This window comes from Gymnoscopelus braueri (genome assembly GCF_963280865.1).
Source record: "Gymnoscopelus braueri genome assembly, chromosome: 2".
Taxonomy (NCBI): domain Eukaryota; kingdom Metazoa; phylum Chordata; class Actinopteri; order Myctophiformes; family Myctophidae; genus Gymnoscopelus; species Gymnoscopelus braueri.
The window spans coordinates 18671564-18694745 of NC_137604.1; the positions used below are offsets into that span (position 1 = coordinate 18671564).

At 42.7% G+C, this 23182-nt stretch overlaps 1 protein-coding gene across 1 annotated transcript; it reads right to left on the bottom strand.

Annotated features, from left to right (window-relative positions):
* Window positions 1-449: 449 nt before the first annotated feature.
* On the bottom strand, window positions 450-22731 carry c1qtnf6b (C1q and TNF related 6b). Its single transcript, XM_080451862.1, has 3 exons — window positions 22628-22731; window positions 16911-17099; window positions 450-5998 (listed from the first exon to the last, which is right to left on the bottom strand). The coding sequence occupies exons 2-3, from the start codon at window positions 17086-17088 to the stop codon at window positions 5451-5453; spliced, it is 726 nt and encodes a 241-aa protein (XP_080307988.1). The 5' UTR covers window positions 17089-17099; window positions 22628-22731; the 3' UTR covers window positions 450-5450.
* Window positions 22732-23182: the final 451 nt, after the last annotated feature.

Genomic DNA, 23182 nt, shown 5'->3' on the forward strand with positions numbered 1-23182 from the left:
AGATTTGTTTTACATCTAAGGCGTGGAAAATATTCTAACTCATTTTTTTTTATTAATTACTTTACATGCAGACAGTTGTAATCCAATTACTTCAGGGACTGCAGACTAAGATGACGGTTCATAAAAATGTAAACATATTAATATATCGTCGCTGTTGGGTAGAAACGAATGTCCAAAACACTAACTTTTCAGGAAATGCAAAAAAGAACCTGTGTTCCAATGGAACCACTGTAGTTATTATTTTGTCAGAAGCTCTTGTTAATACTTTACATTGGTAAATTTTTCAAAACCCAAAAGACGCGCTTAATCATTTTCACTTTCAAAATGTTTCAAATGGTAAAATAATAGTTCTACGAGCTCACAACGTGTTATTTTTGCTATTGTTGTGTGCTGTACAATGGGGCAATGATTTACAACAAAACATAAAATGTTGAAAAATAGATACTAGGTTTCACTGATGAATGAATAAAAGCATCTTTATAACAGTATTTTTTACAATATGCACTACAACCAGGTAACAACATGTATGTACAATTATTTTTGACATTTTGTGTTAAAATGTTAAAACACCTTGCAATTTCATATGCAGAAATGAACAGCATTCTGTAGCACCATGCCAAACAAACAAATAGTTTGTGGTCTATTCCCTTTTAGTCCTAAAAACTGGAAATGTCTTTTCTGAAGTTCTCATATCCAGTCTGTAATAACACAAATTCTCCTTATCAGCTGATAAGCAAATGACAGTTTTGAGACAGATTTTGCATTGCTTAATGCGAATTCACTTTCAAGCAGCCCAGAACCTTTGTGTTAACCCATTAAAACCGGGAACACATAGATGTGTAACTTGGCTTTTCAAAAATAGTAGATATACAAGCTCATAAAAAAATCTTGAAAATGTGTGCAAATCTTTGAATATACATAAGATTTTTAACTCAAAACTTTGCTTCTGATGGATCCCTGGAACAAAATATTTTCAGATGGGGGGGGGTCGGCATATTATAATTTTGGCAAGTTGACAAGTTTGAGAACCACTGATATAGTAACATAAGTTTTTCAGAAAACTATTAGGATTTAGAAGACATTTGTAGAATCCCCAGAAGCAAAGATTTGAGTTACAAATATTCGCTTTAAAAATATATATATATTCAAAGATTTTTCCAAAAATAGCAGATCTACAAGCTCATAGCGCGGCACTCGGTGCCGTGCTATGAGCTTGTATATCTGCCATTTTTGAATAGCCAAAAAAATCTAAAATGACACAGATGCGTTCCCTGTCTTAATGGGTTAACAACCCCCTCATTCCCTGACAGATTACATGAAGGTATTCTGTCATTTGCAACAGATTACAGGTAGACAGTCACAGATGCCTTTCCAACCCTGGACTGTGTTTTATTGATACAGTCTTGAGGCGATGCCAGAAGCGTTTTCCTGGATGATTGATAGTCCAGCGGAGAGTTCCACGCGCTGTTGGTTACAGTGGCTGCATATTACGAATCACTTGCCGATAAAAGCAATACATACTGAACACGTAATTCCACACTTGTGTGCGCACCCACACATATGTTCACAACATCAGCATCATCCATTGCACTTTTCTTTCTCTTCCGTCACGACTGTACCTCTACACATAAATCCACACACACAAACACACACACAAAGGTTGCAGCAGGGCCTCAGCGGGTAGATCACGTGTCTGGGAACTGGAAGGTTTCGCTCGGTTTTGTGTCGAAGTGTCCTTGAGCAAGTCACTGAACCCCTAACTGCCCTCTTGCATGTTTGCCTCCAGGGTTCGATTTGCTGGGAGGGAATGGGGGGGGAATCCATATGCCTCTGCTTTTGATACTGTATCCCCCCCTATGATCATTCCTTCTTATTGTGTGGGATGTATTATCCCTGCTATATACATATCTGATATGTTTAATATTTATATTTAACAATCTAATATAAAAATATGTTAACCACCACATGGGATATTAGCCCTCACATCTCAATTTGTAGGCAAATGTTAAAGAATTTAAAAAATAGTGAAAATAGGCTGATGTGCAAGCTCACTACACGTTGCATCGCAGACTTGTCATATGACAAAGTATAATACTGTATAAGTGCTGAAGAAAGAAAGAACTGTCTCCCCCCTCAAAGCCTGGTTGCCTCTACCTTCTCTGTGTGAGTGGATGAATGTAATGCATATTGTAAAGCGCTTTGGATAAAAGGCACTATAGAAATGCAGACCTTGCACATGCTGTTCTCTTTACTTGCCTCACAACCGTGTACAGTACACACATAATACACATGTATTTTTTGTTCCTCTCTATGCTGCTTTCTGTCTCTACAGGCCCTGTGTGTGTGCTTACTCTGGCAACAGAATATCAACAGTGGTAAAATCTCTGCTCTTGTCCAGTGTGCCAGAAAAGCATTGCTCACCTCTAAGACTTGGGTGAAGGCACCAAAATCACCCTGTCTGTAGACTCCTGCCAACCTCAAACACAATGGCAGGATCACAAATGTGCACATGCACACGCACATGCGTATGCATGGTATGCACGCACGCACACACACACACGTGCACACACTCATTCATACACAGTAACTCTGTAGCTGGTAATATAAACACTGTCCAGAAGGGGTGTAATTCTCAAATGCTTGGAAATTATGTTGTTTACTTTAGAGGCTAAATACAAGCGCAGTTTTTCTCTTTTTCAGCTTGGCTTCCTGGCCGTGTTTATACAGCAAAAGTAGACTGTGGATCTAGAAACTGTAGATTCTGCAGATTTATATCTCGGTGCTTTAGTTTTTAGAATAAAATGTACTGCAAGAGAAGTACTGTAGGCCTACGCCACTGAGTTCAAAGAGTAGGGACAGCTATCAGGTACATTCTTAGATGTACTGCGTATATTCTTAGTATATCATCGCTGTCGGGCAGAAACCTTGTATCTCCATATGTCTCCATATTAGTTTTTTTCGTAAATGAATGCACTACTTTTTCATGCAAAAGTAGGGAAAATAGGAGATCTACTAACAGTACAAGCTCATAATGTGTCAACATGGCGATGAGTTGTGAGCTTGTAATGTAGACATGCAAAGTTAAAGTAGTTAATTCTGTCTTTTTCTTTGTTTTTGTTTTGTTTTTATAAATATTTAATGAATGGAATGTATTAACAAGAGCCTGTGACGAATTAATAACAACATTGGATCCACTGGAACACAAGTTATTTGTTTCCATTTCTTGAAATGTCCATGTACTTGGACATACAAGGTTTCTGGCCAATAATATAGAATATTCTTCTCTCTACTTCCAATGGTCATTATCTCTCCTCCTCACAATCATTGTCTCTCCTTTGCCCCCACGCCACTCCTGCCTCTCTCTCCCTTCCTCACAGATGTGTGTGGTCATAGGTCATCTGGTTGTAATTAGGAGTGAACCGACCCAGCATGCTACCCAGCATCCTGTTTCTGATCTGAAGAATAACAGCCAGAGGGGAGGAAAGACTGAGGAGGGAGAGGGACCAATAGAGAGAGTAGAGAGAGAGAGAGCGTAGAGAGAGAGAGAACGAAAGAGAAGCAAAGAAAAAATAACGACGGGCAGAAAGCGTATAAGCGAGACACAGACAGAAGGAGAAAGAGAGACATGCGTCAGAGAGATCATAGAGGGAATGTCCTTCCAACCTTCAACCTTCCGCCTCCTTCCCTAAATAAACCTTTCTGTAACCCGTCATTTACTGCCTCATAATACACACCATAACCTTCCACCACCAACAGACTCTACACCTCCATTTCTCTCTCTCTCTCGCTACATAATAAAGAAAAGCAGTGGCAGAGATTTTCCACACAATAACTTTGGATCCTTTAATGGGGGGCGAAAGGTCCAATGACCAATGAACCAATCAACCAGGTCTGTAGTGTTAAGTGAAAGTAATGAATTGGATCGGCACAGAAGTACATAAAATAGCATTCTCCGAACCGTGTCACTGAGGGGTCTGGGAACTGAGTTGCCTGCTTTGCAAGAATCCCTGTGATGTCTCACATTCGTTTTTATTTGCCAGTATTTTACACACAACAGTGGTAATGGGAAGGCAATTTAAGCTACTTAGTTGTTTATGTCAATAGGATTAGCTATAATGGCATCAACTGGCTGGATGTCTTGTAAGAGAATTTAACTACAACAGGCTGAGAGCTGCTACTGACTGTGAAGCCTGCGTGGTTAAATGCTCCATGTCGCCTCACAGTAATGAGCGGCATAATGACTGCAACTGAGTTCAGGTTCTGAGCTTTTATGAAGTCCTGAGAACAGACACTGGGATGAGGTTCTTTAGCAGTGAGCCACAGCAGCAGGTAGCTGACAGTCGTTACGGACCAGCATCCAATATCTCTGCTATCGCTGACGAATCAGGGAGGTATTCTGACGTCCCACTTACTTTCCCCTGGGAAATGTTTAGATCTAACCATGTGGCTGAAAGTATTTACAGCGGCACCACAGTGTTTTCCTCTCGCAAGCTTCCCTGAGGATGGCAAACGCAACTAATAGGAGCGATATGGCCAAGCAGATGGCATTGGCATACAACAGATGCACCCACTGCTTCTGGAAGCTTCGGTTGTTTGTTTTTCGAAAGAAAAACAGCCACTTTTTTTGTGTGGGGGGGGGGGGGATACAGTTTGGGGGTCTGAAATACAGTTTTCCCCATAGGTGTAGTGGTTTGGAGTTACATTTGAAGAACTTTTCTAATGATTTCCCTTTTGGCGCAACTTATCTTTAGTTACTCAGTCATCCACAATAAAGACACGTTTGCAGAGGAATACTTTAAAGCAGCAAAGATAAAACAACACACGCATCAACTTTTTTTTGCCACAATATCGCAAGTTGAGTGGCTGAGGTTTCGGTCATTATTAAGACACATGGACTATACAGCTATTTACATCATCGCAACTGCTCTGCAGTTTGAAGTCCCCATAGCAACACATAACACACGATTATCTATAATACAGCCTTGCATTGATTATAGCACCTTTAAGTACCTCTAAGGTTTCCATATGGTAGGATAGGTTCACTTTTCAGGTTGAGAATTGATGACACATTGTCTTACCTAGATATTCAAAGAGAAAAAAGGACAAAAGTGACAAATTACTTACTTTGAATTTAGGTTAATTAATGACTGGAGCATGGGGAGTCGTTTTGGCCATGCACCTCCTCCGTTCTTCTCACTGACTATCAATTTGGGTCAAATTGTTTGTGATGAAGTAGTCCCCATTAAAGTGAACCCTTCCCGAAGCACTGTCTCTTCCTTGCTTGATGAAAGTAAATCTGTTTAGCAAGAGACAGCCAACTTCCCAACACCTCATCTTTCTCTTGGAAGAACCCATACCTCAGAGAATGAAAACCATTTTGGAATTTATTTTTCCAATACCTAACCATTATGCAGATTAGCTTTTTTTTTTAAACAGCTCAGACGTACTCCTCACAGGAGGCTGGGCGCCACCAGGTTGCCATTGAAGGTGATGTAGACATCCACGTCGTCGCTGTAGATGGCGTTCTCCCTCTCTCGCTTGTACAGCCTCACCCAGACCTCGTCGTTGAGCGCCAGGTTCAGCATGACGCTTTGGCTCTGCATGATGGACCTTTCGCTGGGCTGGGAGTACAGGATGACCTGCTCCTTGTCGTTGTGCATCAGGTGCAGGTAGGTCTCCTTGAAGTTCCACGTGTGGACGTTGACGTTGAACAAGTAGACGCCCGGGACGTAGCAGTAGAACTTGCCCTTGAACATGTTGAAGTGCTCGTGCAGGTTGACGAACACCGTGTCGAACACCATCGCCTGGTAGTAGTCCTCGCTGTGCAGAGACTTGCGTCGCCCCACTGAGAAGGCGGAGTGGGGTATCTTACAAGCATCTCCGGGGGCACCTGCTTGGCCCTTGCTGCCTTTAAGTCCCATGGGGCCTTGGTAACCTGGGTTCCCTTCCGGACCTGGCTTGCCAGGAGTTCCTTTGTCCCCCCGGTCTCCTTTATCACCTAAGGGGACAAGAAGAATCACATGTGTTATGTTATGGTTTATGAGCCCTTCAAAACGATATTTTATTTCCCCACTAGCCGTGGGGCTCAAAGGATGGCGATGTTGGTTGGTCGATCCATCCGTCCCAAACAACCCATTATCTTGAAAACAACTGCTATGGAATTTGATGTGCACCTTCATGCCCCTACTGGTGGCCAGTAGGTGACCCTGATATTGTATTTTGTGTTATTTTTATGTTGATGAATTGAATACCACAATTGAAACAAGTCCCCAGGACTTGTTTGTGTTATCCTTTTAGCTCAAATGTCTGACTGTACCGGCTCGTGCTGTTTACATTTCTGTCTAATTGAGTATTCAATTAATAAAATAAAAACTACTGGCCCCCTATTGGTGACCCAATGGCCTTTCACCTCGCACCACTCTATCGTCAAAACTTCCACTAGCCACACAAGATATCTCAAAATCTAATGGGCAAATTACCATGAAACGCAATGTGTCCAGCAATGATTTGTAATGACTACTTTTAATGATTATTAAACATACGTTTTTTACTCGCTAAAGTTCAGTCAAGGACCTTCGGGTATCTTCAAGGTCCAAGACCGAAAAGTATTTATTATTATTATTTTTATGTATTCATTATTTTGTTTATCAAGCAAGTGAAGACATTTTGCGGTTGTTTTTAATTTAATTTGATTTGTTGAGCTGTGTATGTGTATACTCCTACACACCTGTCACATCGGTTTTATTCAGGTGTGACAAAGATTTGAATCATGAAGTATACAACAGGAGATTGTCCATGACAGATGCATTCTCACATACGTTTGATTGATAGAGCGTACAGGAGGCAAACATCTACTGTAACTAATCCCAATTAACGATGCGAGAAGAGACATATGAGGATGAGATGCAATGCAATCTTTTTTTAAATTAATTTCCTTCCACAGAACATAACAGATGAGAAAATAAAATGTGAAATATGCATAAGCTTATGTTCCTTAATTGAACAAATGTTTGATATGCAGATCTCCCCATGCACAACAAACTGTAAACTAGAAAAAGTGCTCCTCGGAGCACAGGTCTCCGCCAGGTCAGGTAGGTTATTGTGGCCTCCTGGTGGCGCTATGATAGGCCAATGTTTAAAGGGTACCATTTGTTCTTAGGCCTTGCACGGCAATCGGACACTGCATTCATGGTTTGAGGCATTTTGTGCAACTTATTTTTTTGCTAAATTAGACCTGCTGGTGGCGCTATAACAGGCCAATGTTAAAAGGGTGGCGTTTGTTCCTCAACATAGTGCGAATGTGCGTGCAAAGTTTGACCGCAATCGGACGGTGCGTTCATGATTTGCGGAATTTTGTTCAAAACAAGCCACTACTGCAAACTTTAGATGTCAATCTTAGCCAATGAGGATGGAATATGAAAAATCAAACACATCCGTCTTGATCACATGACTATGGAGATCATGTGTACCGATTTGCGTGAAATTTGGATAAAATCGGAAGGAGTAATATAAGGAAATGTGTTTTATATAAGTCGGCCTCCTGGTGGCGCTATAAAAGGCAGATGGGAAAAATGCAGGGCAAAGGTTTTTCCTTGACCTCTAGGGAGTGCGCATACAAAGTTTTACACAGATCGGTGCAGTTATAGGTAAAAACATGAATCGGCCTGTTATAGCGCCACCATTAGGCTGATTTTAAATTTTTCAAGTGGCATTTCTTCCTCGGCATAGTGGAAATATGCGTGCAAAATTGCACCGAAATTGCATGCTGTGTTCATGATTTGAGGCATTTTGTTGAAAATGGAGCACTCCTGCAAACTTTGGAAGCCATTTTTAGCCAATCAGGATGGAATATGAAAAATCTGAAAGACAAGTTTTGTTTAATGACAATAGAGATACTGTGTACCGATTTGCGAGATTTTTGGACAAAATCTGTAGGAGTACTGTCAAAAAATATGTTTTGCACAAATCGGCCTCCTGGTGGCGCTATAAAAGGCCCATGTGAAAAATTTGGGGCAGAAGTTCGGAATTGGCATCCAGGGAGTGTGTGTGCACAGTTTCGCTGCGATCAAGCCAACGGTGGCGGAGATAAGCTGGTGACAGACGGACGGACGGACGGACGGACGGACGGACGGACGGACACACGGACGGACGGACACACGGACGGACGGAGGGTAAAACATACTCTCTCGCCATGCCTTTCGGCCTGGCGGAGACAATAAAGATCAATCAAACCACTATTACATTTGGAAGTGTATTACACATGCTCAAATGTTTATGAGGGTGCAATTTGCAAAAAAAGAACAGGGGGTGAATATGGGAATACAGAGTGGGACAGCATTGAACAGTGTTGAAATACTACCCTTAGTCTACTGCAGGTTGTGAAACTACTACTACTAAAAAAAAAAATGCTGAATTAATAAACAGCTTCAGCTGCTTTGACTACTGTTTTTCAGATAGATATAATTTCTGTATCTCTCTTCCAAAACATAACAAACATGCTTTGTTAGCTCATTCTTTTGCAGTCTGCGAGTGCCGTGCTGACTCATCCCATCTTCCAGAGAGCATAGAGTTTAGATCCCATAGCCCGAGGAGATGGTTGGCTGCAGTATCCAATAACTAAACAGATTTCAATTCATATGTAACTCATTCCGACCAAAAAAAGCCAAAAACAAAGGATCCACTTGTGTGTCCTCGCTCCAAGCTCTTTGGCTCCTCGACAAGCAAATTATAAACGAGGTGTCAATTTGTCTCTTTTTCTTCCGGTTTCGTGCTTTTCCCATAAAAATGTCATCAACTGGCTGGCTGTGAATTCAGCAGACAATGAACAGCTCTATGCACACATACACTGAGCCCATGGGGCTCATCCCTAGTAAACACTTTGTACTACGGAGCTGGCAGTGTCAAGTCTGTTGCATGTCAGGTCCTACTGAGTTGGACATTTGCATACAACCCCTCCGGTTAATGTCTAGATACTGTAAGGGTAGCAGTGCATGTGTGAAAGCAGCTTCTGTCTTGTTAATAAAAAAGATGTCAGCTCACATAAATGTCATCTTCATTTGTATATATATTAGATTGTGAGCCTGAAACAAACTGTATTCAGAGAAAAGGTCACCAAAAGGTAAGCCAGCAAGAACGCACCTGGGTGTGCACATGAACATGCGTACACGCACAGACAAAAGCATGCACGCTATACTGATTCAGGGCTCATACTGTATTTATGTATTTCTTTTCTCATTTTTAACTATATTCATTCCCTATGACTATTCATTTTTTTTTACTCTTTAAGTAATTTTGTGATGCATTAAAAGTAGTTTATAAGTAAAATATGTCTTGTCTTTGACATGCCCTGGTTTGAAGCATGTGCCCCAACCAAAGGATTCATTACTTTAAATGTTTTAGAAAAGTGTTGCTCCTTGTGGAGCTTAAAAAAACATCTGTCAAGCTTTGCATTGAAACCCAGGTGTGTTGAAACTTGCTTACAAGTACTAATAAACTATTCTGCGTGAATGTAAAAAATGAAATAAAATGTTGCGTTGCATGTTCCCCCAAAAAAAAAATCTATGTATCCTACGGGATACATAGATTTCAATGACCGAAAAAAGGAATAGGCTGAAGCACAATGCTTATTCTTTGCCTATCCTTTACAATCCTTTAAAAAAAAAAGAAAAAAAAAACTTAAAATATGCAAGATAAAAGAGAAAAAAAGAAAGACAATGTTTTACTCAAAACTGTACTCCTGAATTATTTGACTTTTTAAGGCTTTTTTAAATCTCCCCTGAGATGTACACAACTTTAACCCATCACTAAGGCTACTCCAAAGTTTGTCTAGTTCTAGAATTAGTTTAATCTAAACCCTTCAAACAGGACCTAATACTGTGGGTCTGACTAAGGTATCTGACTGAGCAGGTCTATGGAGCGTAATCCCTCTCATCTGGCGAGCCCTCGGGATCAGCTTTTAACGCTGGCAAGCTATAAGACCAAGACCTGTAGGCTTCCATGACCAACGGCACCAGAGCCCTCGGTTTCACAGAGAACTAGGTTAAATGTTGGTGATCTGGAGTAATCCCTCCCAAAACAGATCCAAAATGGAGCCATATTTGGCCAACTGTGACCAATGACCACAGAGCCCTGAGAAGGAATCAATTTCCCTCAAGCAGTGAAACTCAAACTTTTCTATTTTCAAAAACTCCCAGTTTGGTATGCTTTAACTCTGAGAGCGTACAAATGGAACCAAATGGACCCATAAGGGTCCAGGACCCCTGTCCCCTTGTACACTCTCAGAGTTACAGACCCGTAAGGGTCCATTTGGTAGAGTACCTAACTATCATCAATCTTTTAACTGGACCCTCTGGAACCCCCTCCAGGACCCCTGGGGGTCCCCGGAACCCACTTTGAGAACCACTGTCCTAAACTCTGCTACGCCTGACCATATATGGATGACTATTTGGTCCTCCAATCAAATGACAGCTTCAGGTCCACTCTTGACACTGCTTTTCGCCACACATAGTTGAACTGATCCCAGTGTAAATGAAAATGTTCTCCCAGGCCTATGTCAGATTTCATGTTAATCACCAAGGATTAGGTTAGGATTTGGAAAAGAAAAACTTCAGCAGTTCTATTCATGAGGTGAATTTCACTCCATAATGTACCCACACTACATGTAGATATAAATTAAGAAATTAAGCATTATTTCATTTGGATTTGAACCCGGTTTCCTGCGCAAGTGCTGACATTTTTACCATTGAGCATATAGAGCCTGCCTGTCAACGCACACACGGAACACACAATCTTGCAACATATTGTATTAACATACTCTACCATACGGATTGGACAAAAATACATTGTATTCATTAATCAAAGTTATATAGTGTTGCTTTAACATACTGTATGTTGTTAAACATACAATATGATGCATACGAAGCATCAAAATGTAAAAAATATCCATTCAGTTGTACTTGGAAATGGATGAGCATTCTGCGATGAGTTGTTCTGAGGTTTGTCTGTTGGCTCCCTCTCTCTGTGGTTTGCGGCAAATCAGTACAATGCTGTGAGAGCAAACAAAACTGCACACACTCGCATGTACAGTACACACAAATACTGTGTGTGTGTGTGTGTGTGTGTGTGTGTGTGTGTGTGTGTGTGTGTGTGTGTGTGTGTGTGTGTGTGTGTGTGTGTGTGTGTGTGTGCGTGCGCGTGTGTGTGTGTGTGTGTGTGTGTGTGTGTGTGTGTGTGTGTGTGTGTGTTTGTCTGTGCGTGCGTGTGTGAGTGCATGCATACATACGTGTGTGCGTGTGTTTGTGTGTATGTGTAGTGCATGCACGCACGCATGCGCGCATGTATGTGTATGTGTGTGCATGCATGAATTTGTGTGTGTGCACGTGGTGTGTGTGTGTGTGTGTGTGTGTGCACGTGTTGTGTGTGAATGCGTGTGTGGTTTCTGCCACATAAGCAGGTTCGGTGCCAGGTGAGAGAGCCTGTTGGGGCCTTCCTCCTCGCTGCACAGCTGCACATCAGATATGCTGTTCTGCTGTACTCAGGATTTCATTGGAACATGAGAGCAAGGTTAAACACAACACAGCTCCTCAGCCTCAGGGGTTAACACATATGAAGAAATAGCTAAAATGTCCTTTTTCCAGTCTAATTGCCTAGACTTAAGAGTGTGTGTGTGTGTGTGTGTGTGTGTGTGTGTGTGTGTGTGTGTGTGTGTGTGTGCGTGCGTGCGTGCGTGCGTGCGTGCGTGCGTGCGTGCGTGCGTGCGTGCGTGCGTGCGTGCGTGCGTGCGTGCGTGCGTGCGTGCGTGCGTGTGCAGCTATTCAGAAGATGAAACTGAAGTGCAAAGCCATATTATTTTTCTTTCTTATTCTTGGTTTAAATAGTTGAGAGTGGCTGTAGGGTCGACAGCGGGTCAGAACAGAATTGGAATCTCCACTTATGACAGGGTCACCAGATAAAACAGATTGATGACGCATCATTTGGATTGCTATGGTTGGCTTGGCCACTGACTCACACATATTAGATACACGTGTTTCCACAAAGCCCTGCTCCACTTTGATTGTGTTGCTTGGAGGAAAGAAAGTCTGCTTTTATGCCTTTCCGCCTTTGCTCTTTCTCTCTCTCTCTCTCTCTCTCTCTCTCTCTCTCTCTCTCTCTCTCTCTCTCTCTCTCTCTCTCTCTCCTTTTTCTCACTGGCTCTAGGAAACTTGGATGTGAACGCCGTACATGTAAACGCACACACAGAACACACAATCTGGCAATAAACTGGCTCTTAATCGTCCTGGTTAGATAAGCAAAGCAGATGTATCTCATACATGCTGTCACAGGCTTGGCCGGGTTGTGTGGGGTTATTGTGAGAGCATTAAATGGATTAATATTTCCGAACACCATGTTCATGCAAAGTACCATCATACTTGTTACTGCAACCATAGCTAACCATGATGTTTTGGCCCTTCTAGTGGTGGTTCTCTAACGCTGAATTCACATCAACAGTAGTATTCTATGTTCCGTGAAAGCGGCATTGTTCCATGCATTGCCTATCTATGGTGAAGAGCGACATCGCTGCAGCAGGAGCCAGCAAAAAGTTGAGTAAAGTTCATAATTTTTGCTGCCGTTTTGAGACAACCAACCAGAAGTGCGCTGTGGGCGTGGACTAGGCATACACACAAATATTCTGTGAAAATTTGAGGAGGTATATACACAACCATTTCAGTGGCGTCAGTTCAGCAAAAGCTAAGGTATGGCAAGGTCAGGGTTGACAACTCCCAGAGATTCAAATAAGGGACACCTATCCTGGGCACGCGGCGATTTTTTTGGAGGGGGTCAAACCCCCCAAAACCCCCGAAATGCATAGAAAACTATGCACTATACCTATAACACAATACAAACACAATGGTCTTACACCTGCATTAGGCTACTATTACTACTACTACCCATTTAGTGACAAAATGCTTATAAAATTATTGCTACCGCTGTTGGTGTGAATTGGGCGTAAGGTTGGCTATGTCTGTCAGTTGGTGGGTTGGTCAGTTGCTCCATCTGGCCAATACTTTACTCCCAAACAATATATCTCAAAAGCTACTGGCTGCATTGCCATGTCATTTGTTGTACACCTTCGCAGAGGATAAACCCTACTGATTTTGGTGTCGCCATGGTAATTGCTCTATTGCAGCGGTTCTCGTCGGCGCGAGAGAGAGACAGAGAGAGAGAGAGAGATAGAGACAGAGAGAGAGAGAGAGATAGAGACGCATGCACGCATGCACGCACGTGCGCTCGCGCGCACACACACACACACACACACACACACACACACACACACACACACACACACACACACACACACACACACACACACACACACACACACACACACACACACACGCACACACACACACACACACACACACAAAATACAGACACAGATGCACTCATTGTCTTTATATTGGTAGCCACCCTGTAAATGACATGTAAAAAAAACTAAAAAAGAACCAACGTGAAGAGGACGGCCACTCCTCATATACACTCAGCTCCGCCCCAAACACTGACCGAGAACAAGCAGCAGCACAAGACCACACACTCACACCAGCCCTTGCAGAGGCTGAGGTACACAAACTGATGTGACCTGTTCATTAACAATTTACAGTACTTAGGATTGAATGTTCAATATGAGCTGGTGGTACAAATACATGGACAACGGGTCCATTTGGTTCCATGATCTGTACCCTCGCAGAGTTAAATTTAGATCGCGATGTACCATTACCGAGCGCCGCGGGGAGATAATTCTCACAGACAGACAACCAGACCATAACACTGCGATAGAGAAAAACCGCCCTGCCCTGGCGAGAGCTAGATCATGAAACTCCCGTTGTTCTAGGCTAGAACCTCTAGAACTTCTAGCAACATATTTCGGCTAAATGCTTATGGGCGGGTGGTACAAGTACATGGACATCACATTTGAGAACCCCTGCTCTAGCATCACGCATCATGCAAGACTGGCTCAGATACACATTCTCATTTATTGGGATTTGGGAACGCTTACGCGTTTCGACCGCAGCCTTCCTCAGAGAAGATTTTAAAATCTTTATAAAAAAAAAATCTGCTCTGAGGAAGGCTCAGGCCGAAACGCGTAAGCGTTCCCAATAAATGAGAATGTGTCGCTGCTTTTTCCACTTCGGTGGTATTTGATTCAAGTTATATTTATAGCTGAGCACCCACTGCCTAAACCAAAAAGGCATCCAGAGGTAGCCTGGGACCAGACAAATCTGCGAGTGCAAAAAAAAATTGCACTCTGGGATTTGGGTCTGGCACCGCTCCATAGAGAATCCATTTCCTGCTCCAGAAGACGTGGGTAACCAATCAGGGCCCAGTATTCGAATATGGGAGACTGTAATTGGTAGTTGGTTGTAGGTCTAACCAATTGTGTCGAGGGCTGTTGTTTTGATCCCGCCCCTTGGGAAAAAAAACTTCCTCATGGAAGCACCAGACTCATATCCACGCAGTGATATAGTCTAGCTACGCCAGGCTAATCCAGAGGAAGCGCACCTGCTTTGTTTTTCTTACTTCCATTTCACACTAAGAAATCTCAAAATCTAATGGGTGGATTGCCATCAAACTTGATTAGCACATTCATGGTATTTTGATATTGGCAAATCAATTAACTGTTCTCTAGCACCACCCTCAGGCAAACTTTAAATTATTAAATTTTAGCCCCCATAGTGACAAGGTTCTAGGGATGTCAACGTCAATTGCTTGGTTGGTTGGTCATTTGGTAGGTTTAGATTTGTTTTGTGGATTTGTTTGCACAACTAGAGGTGAGTATTCATACAGGATACACAATATACATCTTTCACAAGTAAAATGGTTGTTGGCTCCCATCTCAGTTGACCCTGCTTCTATTAATTAATCAATTTGCCTCACTTTTCCTCTCTGGCCAGTGTGACAGCCCCAGAGCCTGTGGCCTTTCTGTGTGTTGCCAAGGCTATGTGTCAATGAGAGAGGGATCAACAAGCATAAGAATAAACATTATTTTATTAATGAAGATAATCGGTTCAGGAAAATAATAGAACACATATCACACATTTCTGCAGTCTTGTTTTTTGATATAGATATATTTTATTGAGGTGTCTAACAGCACAGAACAAGTGTAGTAGTTGCAGTAAGTAATGTGTGGGCTGACATCATGAGACTGTCAACAGCATGTTAACCAGTTCTCACAATGACAGCCCATAATTCCCAGGTAGTTACTCCTCTCTCTTTAGATGTACTAGATACCTCAATAAAATTGTGTGCACATCTAAAAACAAGAGATGCAAAAACAACGTGTGATGTTTTATTTTCCTGAACTGATTATCTGACAAAAGTCAAATAAAGGTAAAAATTTCGTTTTTTCGCCCGCTTGTCCACCCGGATCTCATTGACATAAATGCATTCCGTCAAACTTCTGGCTCCAGTTTGCCTCCCAGGTGCGCCAATGGCTGCATGCCATGGGGTAGAACGTTTCCGTTCCTTCTTTACATAGCCAACGTGTGTTGTGTGTGTGTGTGTGTGTGTGTGTGTGTGTGTGTGTGTGTGCAGGTCTTTGGCTGGGTGAAGCTGAGGTGCCTTTGAGGTAATTGGGAGCACCTGGCCACTGTTTCCCTTTCTTAAGCCTGCAGACGTGTGTGGGTCCTTACAGCCATCACCCAGATACGCTTGTCTTTGTGTTTCCTTTTCTTTAGTGTTACACTGCACCTCACATTACACTGCATCAACGCACTCTCATACACCACTGATCCTGACTAACAAATATCAATGTATTTGTCTCTGTGGGGTTTTTTTTTTTTTTTTTTTTTTTTATCCCACGATTTTGTAACCCATTTTTCACCCAGTGCCAATGCCTAAGCTTGTAATGCTGGGCGCTACTCTCCCTCTGCCAGCCTGGGGAGAGCCCCGAACTGAGCTCAGTCTTCCTTCAACGCATGAGGAGTGAGCAGGCTGCTGCTTATCACCTGACATGGGGGGAGTTTCCCCGGTAGGATGTAGCGCGTGGAAGGAACACGTTATTCCAACTAGTTCGTTTCCCCTCCATCAGGCGCCCCGGCTGACCAGGGGGAGGCAGTATAGAGACCAGGATTACTGCATGTGTTTTGCAGGTGAGGGTACCTCCCCTAGGGGACACGGGGAGAAACACCACACAGAAAGGCCCTTTCGCCAACCCCACCTAGGGCACTGATGGCACCACAGCGTCGAACCCAGGACCTTCTAGCCTCACAGCTACAAGGTCCTGGGTTCGATTCCCGCCGGGGATGCTGTGGGTGCTGGGGGCGTGTCTTCTCCTCCACGTCATCAGCGCCCATACCCTAGGTGGGGTTGGCGAAAGGGCCTACTCTGTGTGGAGTTTGCATGTTCTCCCCGTGTCTCCTAGGGTAGTTAATACCCTCACAAAAACATGTAGTAATCCTGGTCACTATACTGCCTCCCCCTGGTCAGCTGGGGCGCCTGATGGAGGGGAAGGGAACTGGTTAGAATAACGTGTTCCTTCCACGCGCTACGTCCAACCAGGGAAACTCCCCCCTGTCAGGTGACAAGAAGGTCAGTTGGCTCCCATGCATTGAAGGAGGCATGAGCTCGGCCCTGGCCTCCCTAGGCTGGTGGGGGGAGTGTAGTGCCCAGGATCACTTAGCAAATTGGCACTGGGTGAAAAAAAAGGGTTACAAAAATCGAGGGATAAAAATTATAGGTAAAAAATAAATAAAATAAAAAGTCTTTTTTTTCACTGAAAAGTTTGATGTACATCTTGATCAGAAATGTGGATGTCAACAGAACAGGAAACAGAGAAAGTGAGGAGCAGCAGACAGGAAGTACAGTAATAAGACTAGTCACCTTCCTGTGTCAGGTTGTACTGAAAGTTCCCAGAGCGGCAGATCAGGCTTGTGTACCTTTGAGGATGGTCATGTTGATGACAGTGCGGACTTCCGGTATGTGCACGGTGGATGCCGGCGGCTCCAGGTGATCGCAGCATCGCCTGCAGATTCTGGGGGGAGGCCTGATGGAGGGGGAGGGGACACAGCAGGCCAGGGGGAGGAGCAATACCACAGACAGACACACCTTCAACATGGCTATCACACCTGGGAGGGGGTGGTTTGACAGGGAGAGGGAGAGAAGGCGTGAAAGAGGGAGAGGGGAGAAAAAAAAGAGCAAGGTTAATGGGTTGGTGGGATCATTCAATCTGTTGTCTTCTTGGTTTGTTGTATTGTCTGCAATTCTGCACCGAAACACCTGTGATGTCAAATTTTTTAGGCAAGTAGAATAGTGTAGAGCAGGGGTAGGCAACCTTAGGCACCGGTGCCAACATTGGCACAGGGGAGGGTGATCACTGGCATACTGACATAAGAGAGAGGTTTTATTTTTGGGCGGTGAAACCGCCCCTATATGTGAGGTTTGGACTTTTTAAACCCCCCCCAACCCTGCGCTGTGATTGGCCACCAGTGTACCCCCCTAACCCTGCACCGTGATTGGCCAATCACAGTCTATTCAGGACTGTGATTGGCTAGTGAAACATGACACATGTGCATAGCCCTATAAATAGGACTATGCACTTAAAAAAAACACATTTATGTTTTTGTTGGTTTAAAAAAACACATTTATGGGTTTTTTTAAGTTAGGGGTGTACAATGGTTGGTCCACAATATTACTTTTCTTTAAGTGAACTTCCATCACTGTGATGACCACTGTGACCACACCGCCCACTTCACACTGGGTGTGATTTTTTTAAATGTCGTCAATTAAATTAAGTTCCCTCACATCTGTATACACATTACATCCTGCACAAAAGTCTACATTCATTCAAACTCCTAACTCTGACTGGGGAGGGAGTCTGGGAGATAGGTGAGTTATTGCTCTGAATCTAATGATCATTACATCCTGATGTGAAAGAAAATATTCCCCAAAAAAGAAGAAACAAAAATGAAGGTTGTTATGTATAGCCTATGGACAATCAAAATCTGTTGTAAATGTTTAATTTTGATGGTGTGTCATAATTAAACTTAATGTTGATTTGGCACACTGACTATCAAGAAAATAAAAACATGGCACATCATGTTAAAAAGGTTGCTGACCCCTGCTGTAGAGACTACTGATTCTCAATGTGGGCCTGGGGACCCCAGGGGTCCTTGAGGTGGTAAGAACCAAAGGAACAGTTACGGGCCTGTAACACAGAGAGTGTACAAATACAATGTACCTGTCCCATTTGCACACTCAAGCAAGAGTTTCATTTACACTGAGGATTTTACATCGCAGATTAGGGTCCCAGTGATAAAAATCATATAACATGGGGGTCCGTGGCCTAATGCATGTCAAACTGGAGGTCCTTGACATTAAAAAGGTTGAGAATTACTGGCATAGGCTATTTCCTGTCTCTGTCATCATTAGCGTAGCTCAGTTGCCTTGTGAGAGTGTCCGCCATGAGATTGGGAGGTTGGTGTTCGATCCCCTGCCGAGTCGTAACAAAGAAGACATATAAAATAACTATACAAATGGGACCCAATGCCTTCTGCTTGGTACTCAGCATCAAGGGTTGTATTGGGGGTCAGTCCCTGTGACATACTAGTGTCATGTCCTGGGGAATGTACTTGTATCAAGCTGTGTCACGCTACGGAAACAGGAGATAGGCTCCTGGTATAGAAATATAACTACAAAACGTGACTCCTCTCTTTTGTTCTTCAGCAGAAATTCTCCCGTAAAACACAGGGAGAATATGCTGTGTACGACACAAACGTTGATATTCTCTCCATCTTGGACGTGGCCATCCATATGTACCCACACTGTTGATTATGAAAATATCGACAACAACGGAAAACACTCTCAGGGTCATCATGAGCTCACATTGGGCCAACACATGAAACAACATCACGACCACTCATGATAGAGACACTGCCACGGACAATTTGACCTGTTGACCCAATTAGCACAGAACCTCACTCTAGTATGCATCACACTCTCTCTCACTTCAACTTGTGCACACGCACACGCGCACACACACACACACACACAGACACACACACACACACACACACACACACACACACACACACACACACACACACACACACACACACACACACACACACACACACACACACACACACACACACACACACACACACACACACACACAGCCCATATTACCTGCATTTGTCAGTCTGAGCTTCAATGCACCTGGTTTTAGTTAACTGTCAAATTAGTCAACACACGCGCACGCACACGCGCACACACACACACACACACACACACACACACACACACACACACACACACACACACACACACACACACACACATACAGAGTGTGGTAATAGAGTTTGGCAGGGAAGTGGACACAGTGGGAGCTGTAACCAATCACTGAGTTACATCATCAGGCTGAGAGGTAGCATGAGGAGAAGGGGAAGAAAAGAAAAAAGAAATGCACCAGAGAGGAACACATCAGGAGAGAAACTCTGGTTCTCAACTTGAGAAGGACCCCAGGGACCCCCGGGGTCCTCAAGGACCCCAGGGGTCCCCAGCTAAATTATTGATAGTTAGGAACCCATTTACAGTGTGAATTGTGGTCCCAGAGACGCTACTAATTATATCAAATGGGGCTCCATGGCCTCATGCATATCAAATTGGGGTTCTGGAAATTAGAAAGAATCACTGGTATAGTTTACAATATCGTATTCTTGGATACTATCTTGGCTGAGGTCTTTTCGGCCCAGAGAGACAGCGTAGTTCAACTGCACTACATCAACTTTTAGGAGCCCTTGCTCCATGGACCTTTATACCTTGGCTTTCGATCCCCGTTTGAGAGTTTCTATGATCTATGTTTTGTTTCGCTGTCTGCTGACGCTGCTGTGTCTTGTATTTTTCAGTGATGTGTCTCTTTTTGTTGTTTATTTTGTTTCTTATTTTGCTGTGTGTTTTTGCTGTTGTTTTTCTGCGTTTTAGCTTACCCAGTGTATTTGTTTTTTGATTTTCTGTGCAGCACTTTGGAAACCTTGAGTTGTAAAATGTGCTATATAAATAAAGTGGATTGGATTGGATTAGATTTCCTTGAAATTAGTGGAATAATTGTAGTCTGAAGTTTAATGGAGACCATGAGGTCATTGAGTCCCCGATTTGTTTTTGTTTTTCCATTATTATACCACTATTTCCGAGAAGGAAAAAAAAATAAAATTGTTGAAAATCCACATAATGACATGTCCAGAATAGGGACCCCAAGTTGAAAGAGCCTGTGACCAGTGATTTATTATTATTATTATTATTTATTTGATGAATATAACGTAAAAACAACACATACATGATAAATTTCCTGACTAAATAAATATTCATTGAGGATAACACAAGTTATAAGGCTAACATTACCATGGCCCTCAACAGTCTGGGAAATGTCATTTGGGGCAAATGAATGAACGAACCTGCATGCTCTCTCCTTTCTCCCTGACAGCTATGCTTTCAAGTCTATGATAGCTCTGCATATCAATACCACTCAAAACACTGCTGCTCAGTGACTGCGCCACCCTGTTCAAATATACTGTAAATATGTATAACACGTGGGGTGTAGCTGACAAAACGTATGGTTGCTCAACAAAGTCTTTATGTAGGCAAAAAGAATGCCAGCTGTGACATATGTTACCATGTCATGTGTGAGAGGCAAGCATATGGCAGAGGATTTAGACAGCTGAATATCCTAAATTCCCTGGATTGCCCTGCGGTATTGGAAACATACAGGCACTTGGATGTGTACAGAAACGTGCTGTTCGTGATTGATTCTAAAGTGGAGCACTTGTTTTCAAGGTTTTCAAGAGTCAAGGGTGTGTAATTATAGTATTGATTTTGATTGAGCCCTATAGGGCACACTAATCAACCCTGGCTTTATATTATGATTGTTTCCAGATGACAGGAGGCATTGTAATCCGTATACATTGAGACAAATGATGTCTTGTCTCTTAACTCAACTTGGGTTACACTCTGGGTTTATGATGCTGTGCCCAACCCTCTCCCCTATTGAAAATAGCTGATCTGCAAGTTCACAACACATTGTGATACATTGTGTTGTGAATTTGCAGATGCAGCTATTTTTGGCTCACACGTATTGCTCCCCTCAGCTCTGTCCTTTGAAACTGCAATAAAATAGGAATATAATTGTATTTGACCTAATAGGAAACCCAAGCCAATCCTTTTTCTTTCTTTCTTTCTTTTCTCTTTTATAGATTTTGTTAATGCTTTATTCAGAGAGAGGGGAGACATGCGAGACATGATGGGAGCATCAGGGTACATGATCAGTGCTCTAACGAGCCACCAGGCACCCCACCCAATCCACTACTTTGCTAAATCTTGCAAGAAGACAAGACAGGATGGGGATTAGAGATGAGACAGATAAAGAGACATTGGAGACAGTGGGAGAGATCTGAGATACAGGGGTTCTCTGGGGTTTTACAGTGCCGGAGAAGAATGTTAACAGTATTTGGGTTGATGGATGATGGAGCATAGCTGTGTGAGAGTGGAGCTGTTCATCCCATTCAGTATTTCTCTCTCTGTCTTCCGCTGGTGGTAAGAAAAAGAGTTCAAAGTTTCCCATGGAGTTCCACTACAATCACAACCAGAGTGAGATGAATTGCACTCACTCAGCAGAATCTAGGCGTTGCACATAAATTATAGGCTCTTCCGCTCTTTACGTGTCCTTCACTGTCGAACACGAAATGTGAAATAAAATGAGTTCTACACACGACCAGTGGTGTAAAGTAACTAAGTATATTTACTCAAGTACTGTAGTTAAGTAATTTTTGGGGGGTATTTTTACTTTACTGCCTGGAGTATTTCCAATTTTCCGTACTTTTACTTATACTCCACTACATCTCAGAGGCAAATATTATACTTTTACCCCACTACAATTATTTGAAAACTAGTATCTAGTTACTTTGTAGATTTTGATTATTATTACAAAACATACATTAGCCACTTCAGCCCTATATACATTTCGGCCATTTGAAAATAGCAGATCTAGTCTACAAGCTCACAATGCTTAAGATGCAACTCACCTGTAGATCTGCTATTTCTCAAAGATTTTTTAAACATTGTACATTGTATAAACTTGTGAAATGGTTCATTCTGCATAGTGATTACTTTCAACTTTTGGTACTTTAAGTACATTTTGATACCAATACTTTTGTACTTTTAAGTACATTTTGAATTCCGGACTTTTACTTGTAGCAGAGTATTTCTACAATGGGCTGCAATTGAATTGCTGAATGACAGCAGCTCCGTGCAGGAAATGATGGATTAATTTAGGAGCCACGTCTGCAAAGCCCGAGCATCAGTTATTGGCACTGATATGATCCAATCAATGATCCAAAGAAATCACACGTGACGTAGCCTATCTGCATGTAAGAACGAGTATGACAGTATTTTCATCAACTTTTTCCATCAACATGCTAAAACAGCTGCGACTTGTGAACAACTTCTCTCTTTAAACAAAAGACTGCGCGTTAGAAAAACTTGCAGCGCGCCTCCTTGGGCACTTTGCCAACTGCTTTCTGTGTAGACGTGTCAACAAAAGTTATTTAAAAAGAAATGTCGTTGCTCTAAGGTTGAAATGATGACAAAATGTTCAGTCACTTACCTTGAGTTTCATACAGCAGCGGTGTTCTGTTCGCACAAAGTAAATCAGACAGCTGCTTGTGTCAAACAGCTGGACGCCCCCGGTGTGGCAGCAGTTGTGCGCACGTTGCACATTGTCTCCCCCCTCTCTCTCTCTCTCTCTCTCTCTCTCTCTCTCCCCTCTCCCCCTCTCTCTCCCCCCACTCCCCCCCCTCTCTCTCTCTCTCCTCTTTAGCCTCCCCTCTCTCTTCTCTTCAACTTTCTTTAAGTGTTTTAAAGTTTTGTCATCAGCTGCTTAATCCTCCTCCATATTCCTCTCCCTCAACCTGCCTGTCATGATTACTACAAAGATAGACGAGTGGGGAAACAGAGAGGTTAATGTAGCATGAAATAACTACTAAGCAGACTGCAGACATGTAAGTGGCAGACTCTCTCCATCCATAATGTTGTGTCAGTTAATGGAGAAATAGCCCATGGTAAGCTTTCCATCTGACCAACATGTGTTCCAAAGATAACTACAGTATTAGATAATAAACCTTCACAACGTGTTGACCATAAATCTCTCTCTCTATCTCTT

Bases quoted from the DNA above. Each gene is read 5' to 3' on its own strand.
- c1qtnf6b (XM_080451862.1), bottom strand. From the start codon at position 17,088: ATGTTGAAGGTGTGTCTGTCTGTGGTATTGCTCCTCCCCCTGGCCTGC. The intron at 5,999-16,910 runs GTACACAAGCCT...TTGTCCCCTTAG, and splicing joins CAACATGACCATCCTCAAAG to GTGATAAAGGAGACCGGGGG.